General features: G+C 38.5%; 1 protein-coding gene across 1 annotated transcript; it reads right to left on the reverse strand.

Moving 5' to 3' along the window:
- LOC107886012 (uncharacterized) lies at positions 1–4,895 on the reverse strand. Its single transcript, XM_041077606.1, has 2 exons — positions 4,383–4,895; positions 1–75 (listed from the first exon to the last, which is right to left on the reverse strand). Exons 1-2 carry the CDS (start codon positions 4,879–4,881, stop codon positions 20–22), a joined length of 555 nt encoding a protein of 184 aa, XP_040933540.1. The 5' UTR covers positions 4,882–4,895; the 3' UTR covers positions 1–19.
- Positions 4,896–7,184: the final 2,289 nt, after the last annotated feature.

Raw genomic sequence — 7,184 nt, forward strand, 5'->3', positions numbered from 1 at the left:
AATATCGTAATTTTGCACTTTACTCCCCTATCTTTTCTTTTCCCCGTTTGATATACTCTTCACGTCTTTCTTGATCTATAATAGCAAATTTAACTCATTTAATGTTCACACTCATTAAAATAATCCACCACCCAACTTTTTGAAAAATTACAATTTTGCCCCCAAACTTTTGCGTAATTACACTTTTGTCCCCAAGCTCGGAAATTAAACTTCATCACTTATTCTTAAGTTTTATAACATGCTGAACATTTTTCCCTTCTATGGAAACATCAAATTCCCACTCCAACACATACTTTTGAATATTAATTATTTTTACCGATTATGTCTATTTACCCGTTTTCGCTTAAAATTGCTTAGCAAAAGTTGTTTAACATAATTTATAGCTTCATATTCCACCATAAAACAGCAAAATAAACACATTTCACCTATGGGTATTTTTCCAAATATGAGCCCTAACACGAATTATTGCTAGAATAAGCTAAACCGAGTTACGAGGATTCCAAAAATGCGAAGAACATTAAAAACGGGGCTAGGATGCACTTACTATGAGCTTGAGAAAGCAAAGAAACCTTAGCTATGGCTTCCTTCAAATTTCGGCAGCAACTAATGAGGAAGATGATGATTTTTGTCATCTTTTTCCCATTTTATTTTTTTATTACCAAATGACTAATATGCCCCCACTTAAAAAAAATCTATTCCTCTCATTTCTTATGTCTATTTTTGTCCATCAACTAACTAATGGTCTAATTACCACATAAAGACCTCCAATTTAAAATTTCATATCAATTAGATACTTCTACATATAGAACTCAACTTTTGCACTATTTACAATTTAGTCCTTTTGACTAAATTGAGTGCCCAAACGTCGAAATTTTCGAACGAAATTTTTACGAAAACTTTCCGTGAAATTGTAGATCATAAAAATATAATAATAACCATATTTTCCCTCGTCGGATTTGTGGTCCCGAAACCACTATTCCGACTAGGCCAGAATCGGGCTGTTACAACTCTCCCCCCTTAGGGATTTTCGTCCCCGAAAATCTTACCGGAAAGAGGTTTGGGTACTGTTTCCTCATAATTTCCTCCGGTTCCCACGTAGCCTCTTCCATTCCATGTTTTTGCCACAACACTTTCACTAAGGCTACACTTTTATTTCTTAACTGTTTGACCTCCCGAGCCAAAATCTTTATGGGTTCTTCTTCATAAGTCATATCTGGTCGAACCTCAATCTCTGTAGGGGAAACTATATGTGAAGGATCCGAATGATAACGTCGCAACATCGACACATGAAATACATTATGTATCTTTTCCAACTCTGGCGGTAAAGCTAACCGATATGCTACAGGGCCAACTCTCTCGGTAACTTCATATGGTCCAATAAAACGTGGACTTAGTTTGCCTTTACGATCAAATCTCAGAATCTTCTTCCATGGGGATACTTTCAAGAACACTTTATCACCCACTTGAAACTCAATTTCTTTTCTCTTTAAATCCGCATACGACTTTTGCCGATCTGAGGCAGCTTTTAGGCAATCACGGATTATTTTCACCTTTTCTTCAGTTTCTTTCACCAGGTCGACTCCATGAATCCGATTCTCACCGAGTTCAGTCCAATATAAAGGGGTTCTACATTTACGCCCATATAATGCTTCATACGGTGCCATTTGTATACTTGACTGATAACTATTATTATAAGCAAATTCAACCAGTGGTAGATATTTCTCCCAACTGTCCTTCATTTCTAAAATACAACACCGAAGCATGTCTTCAAGAACTTGAATCACCCTTTCTGATTGCCCGTCAGTTTGCGGATGAAATGCAGTACTGAAATTCAATTTCGTACCCAAAGCTTCCTGTAACTTTATCCAAAACCTCGAAGTAAATCTCGGATCTTTATTCGATATAATAGATTTAGGCACCCCATGTAGTCTCACTATTTCAGCAACATATAATTCAGCCAACCTGTCAAGTGAATAATCAATGCGTATCAGAATAAAATGGGCTGACTTTGTCAATCTATCCACAATTACCCAAATAGCATCTTTCTTCTTTGGAGTTAAAGGCAATCCTGTCACGAAATCCATCGTGATACTGTCCCACTTCCATTCTGGAATCGTTATCGGTTGAAGTAAACCCGATGGCACTTGATGCTCAGCCTTCACTTGTTGACAGATTAAACACTTTGATACAAATTCCGAGATATCCTTTTTCATGCCTGGCCACCAATACAACTTCTTCAAATTATTATACATTTTCACACTACCCGGATGAACTGACAAGTCACCACTATGTGCCTCACATAAAATGGTCTGAATTAACTCATCATTTCTTGGTACACATACTTTATCCCGGAACATCAAGCAATCATCTGAACCAATTTGAAAATCTGAGTCAACACCTGCTTCACACTGAGCTCTCTTGGCTTGCAATTTACTGTCATTCTTTTGAGATTCCCGAATTTGCTGAAGAAATAATGGTCTAGCTCTCAATTCAACCAACATTGAGCCATCATCAGATAAAGTTAACATCGTACCCATAGCTCTCAAAGCAAATAAAGATTTTCTGCTCAAGGCATCAGCAACCACATTAGCTTTCCCGGGGTGATAATCAATCACTAGCTCATAGTCTTTGATTAGCTCGCGCCATCTTCGTTGCCGCAAATTCAAGTCTTTTTGACTCATCAAATATTTCAAACTCTTATGATCAGTGAAGATTCGGCACTTTTCACCATACAAATAATGACGCCAAATTTTTAAAGCAAAAACAATGGCAGCCAATTCTAAATCATGCGTCGGATAATTCTTCTCATGCGGTTTCAACTGTCTCGAAGCATAAGCTATTACTTTGCCCTCTTGCATTAACACACACCCAAGGCCATTCAACGATGCATCACTGTAAATTACAAACTCCTTCCCGGACTCAGGTTGCACCAACACTGGCGCCTCAGTCAATAATGCCTTCAACTTTTCAAAACTCTGTTGACATTTATCGGTCCATTCAAACTTGACATTCTTCTGCAGTAACTTAGTCATAGGAGAAGCAATCATCGAAAATCCCTTGACAAACCGTCTGTAATACCCAGCTAAGCCCAGGAAGCTTCTAACTTCAGTCACATTCTTTGGTGGCTCCCAATCAACAATTGCTGAAATTTTGCTTGGATCAACCCGAATACCTTCACTTGAAACTATATGTCCCAAGAATCCAACCTCACGAAGCCAAAACTCACTTTTGCTGAATTTAGCATACAATTTCTTTTCTCTCAGAATCTGCAACACAGTTCTCAAATGTTCTGCATGTTCCGATTCATCCCGAGAATAGATTAAAATATCATCTATGAACACCACCACGAACTTGTCTAAGTACAGCCGAAAAATTCGGTTCATCAAGTCCATAAAAATAGCTGGAGCATTAGTCAACCCAAAAGGCATTACCAGAAATTCATAGTGTCCATACCTCGTTCTGAAGGCGGTTTTCAGCACATCAGACTCTTTAACTCTCAACTGATAGTAACCAGACCTCAGATCGATCTTGGAGAACACTGTTGCCCCTTTTAATTGATCAAACAAATCATCAATTCTCGGCAAAGGATACTTGTTCTTTATGGTCACCTTATTGAGCTGACGATAGTCAATACAAAGTCTCATAGAGCCGTCCTTTTTTTTTCACAAATAACACAGGAGCACCCCAAGGAGAAAAACTCGGTCTCACAAATCCTTTATCTGTCAACTCTTGTAACTGAGCTTTTAATTCCTTCAACTCAGTCGGAGCCATTCGATACGGTGCAATAGAAATCGGTGCAGTACCAGGTAACAGATCAATAGAAAACTCAACTTCTCTAATCGGAGGTAACCCAGGCAATTCCTCTGGAAATACATCTGGAAATTCACAGACTACCGGCACTGATTCAAGCTTCGACCCAGTTATATCAGTATTCAACACATAAGCAAGATAAACTTCACATCCCTTTCTCAAGTATTTCTGAGCAGACATGTGCGAAATCACCATAGGCAACTTATTCGGCTCCTCTGTTTCAATCCGGAGAATTTCACCATTTTCACACTTTAATTCAAGAATTTTCTGTCTACAATTCACCTTGGCATCATGCAATATCAACCAATCCATCCCCAAAATAACATCGAACTCATCAAATGGTAACAACATCAAATTAGCCAGGAAACAGTGACCTTGAATCATCAGGGGGCAATTCTTGCAAATCTTATCAACTAAGACATACTTGCCTAATGGATTTGATACTTTAACTACATATTCAGTGTTTTCAACAGGCAATTTCTTACTAGATACCAATTTCATGCATACATATGAATGAGTAGAGCCGGGATCAATCAAAGCAATAACATCTATATCATGAAGAGAAAATGTACCAGTAATCACATCGGGAGATGAGGCATCCTCTCGAGCACGTATGGCATAAGTCCTGGCAGGCGCTCTAATTTCTGATCCTCCAGCTGCATCTTTCATCACACTTTTACCACTGACTTTGCTTCCCACATTTCTCGGCGGTCTCCCTCTACTAACAATATCACCCGATCTAGCTCTTGGCAAATTTTCTTCCTCTCTTCTCTCAGGGCAATCTCTTACGTAATGCTCTTGGGAACCACACCTGAAACAAGCTCGTTTAAATCCCCAACACTCACCAATATGTCGCCTGCCACACTGTTGACATTCAGGCCGGGTGTTTCCTACATTGCCCACACTTGCTACAGAGGTAGCTCGAGTTGTAGCTCCAGAATACGACCTCCCTCGGTCTCTGCGTGAATACCCAACTGAACCAGTTGGTCGTGGATCCATCCCTTTAAACTTCTTCGAATGAGATTGAAATGTTCTGCCCATTGTCCTCTTCCTTACATCTCGAGATTCCATCTCTGCCCTTCTCTTTTCTCTACTCAGTTCTTCAGCTTTACAGGCCCGATCAACTAATACCACAAATTCTTTTAACTCTAAAATTCCAACATGTAATCTGATGTCTTCATTTAGCCCCTCTTCAAATCTTTTACACATAATAGCCTCCGTAGGCACACATTCCTGGGCATATTTACTATGCCGGACAAACTCCCGTTCATATTCTACTACTGACATTCGGCCCTGTTTCAATCCGAGAAACTCTTTGCGCTTCTGATCAATAAACCGTTGGCTTACATATTTCTTTCTGAATTCTTCCTGAAAGAAGTCCCAAGTAACTCTTTCTTTTGGAACCACCGTTATTAATGTTTTCCACCAACGGTATGCCGAATCCTTCAATAAAGACACAGCACATTTCAAACATTCCTCAGGGGTGCAAGATAATTCATCAAATACCCGAATAGTATTTTCAAGCCAAAACTCGACTTTTTCCGGATCATCATCAACATTGGCCCTAAATCTTCAGCCCCATGCTTTCGATTCTATCAACAGGTGGCTTACTTGATCTCACCAATTCGGCACTCCGTGGAGCTACGGGGACCGGTTGAGGAATAGGAGGGGGTGGAGGAGGAGGAACATTCGGATTTACACGGACATATTCTGTATACCAATCACTCATCATTCGGAGGAAGGCTTCTCGAGCCTCATCTGTCCATGTGTCTCATGTCTACTTCTTCATGCGCGTCCTTGTGCGGGAACCGGCGTGTTACTTTCAACATCATCTGCCATACTTCGATTAGGATCCATTTACTATATAAACAAATTTTAAATTGTCAGAAATCATCACACTATCACAATAATTTTATGGCATGTATAGACTGACTTCCACACGTATTTTATTGGTCCGAGAACCGACTAAACCGTAGCTCTGATACCACTAAAATGTAACACCCCTTACCCGTATTCCTTACCGGAACAGAGTATGAGGTATTACTAAATTTTTAAAAATTTTCGACAGCATTCCTACTTATTTTTGCTTAAACCTCCTGCAAATTTAGAACACATTCCCATATACAACCAATTTCATTTGTATAAACACACATATAGTTTAACTATTAATAAACACTACATTTAAAGGGAACCATAACATATATTTACATGATGATCCCACATTACATAAAGTGTCTATACATGCCATAAAATTTCGGAACACTAGTAGTAAAATACCCCAAATGTGAAGGATAGTGTAGATGATTGTCTGACTTCGTTCCAATTTCCGAGTTGTTGGAAGTCACTATAACCAAGAGAAAATAAAATCGAGTAAGCATATAGCTTAGTAAGTAAACACATGATAAATAAGTAATTACTCCCATAACTACACCAAAATATAAACTTATTCATGAATAACTTTATTGTTTAGGCAATTTCCAGCAAGCTGTTTTTCTGCGTCATAGTCGCTAATTTATTTTTATCTGGAGCTACAGGGCTCCAAATTGAGTTTCGTAAATTTTCCCTGAAACTAGACTCATTTACCATTTCACCATAAAAATTTCATAATTTTTAACCCAGCCAATTAGTACAGTTTATTCATTAAACCTTCCCCTGTTTCACTGCCCAACGGTTCTGACCCTTCCTCACTAAAATTTACTTAACTCTCTGTACAAAATTTGAAAATGGTTTTTCTTGTTTCTAATAAAAATAGACTCAATAAGGATTCCAGGGATATAAATTTCATGCCATAATTATTTTTTTACAATTTTTGGTAATTTTCCAAAATTAGAACAGGGGATCTCGAAATCAATCCAGCCCTGTTTCAGTAAAATTCAGATATCTCCAAAAATACAACTCTTTTGCTTATTCTATTTCTTTCATATGAAATAGACACATTCAGCTTCAATTTCATATATTATTCAGCTTCCCATTCATTTTCCACCATTTATGGTGATTTTTCAAAGTTACCCAACTACTGTTGTTCAACACAGTTTATAATTAAATCGTTCCTTTTGCGTTTTTGATATTTTCTCCCATCTCATACATGGGTCGATTTAGTATTCAACTCAATATTTACCCCATAAATTTTCCACCATATGGAAATATTCATCTTCCACACTTTTTCGTTGAACACTTGGAATGTTAACCGTTATTGGTGGATCTCGCACTTAGCACCACCGCTGAATCGGGATCAGCACTTAGCAACCCCTCGGGGGAATCAGCACATAGCAACCCCTTTCACATTTCAAAGATATGGTGGATATCGCACTTAGCACCACCAATGAACCGGGAATCAGCACTTAGCAACCCCTCGGGGAATCAGCACATAGCAA

Source organism: Gossypium hirsutum, chromosome A09 (genome assembly GCF_007990345.1).
Source record: "Gossypium hirsutum isolate 1008001.06 chromosome A09, Gossypium_hirsutum_v2.1, whole genome shotgun sequence".
Taxonomy (NCBI): Eukaryota; Viridiplantae; Streptophyta; class Magnoliopsida; order Malvales; family Malvaceae; genus Gossypium; species Gossypium hirsutum.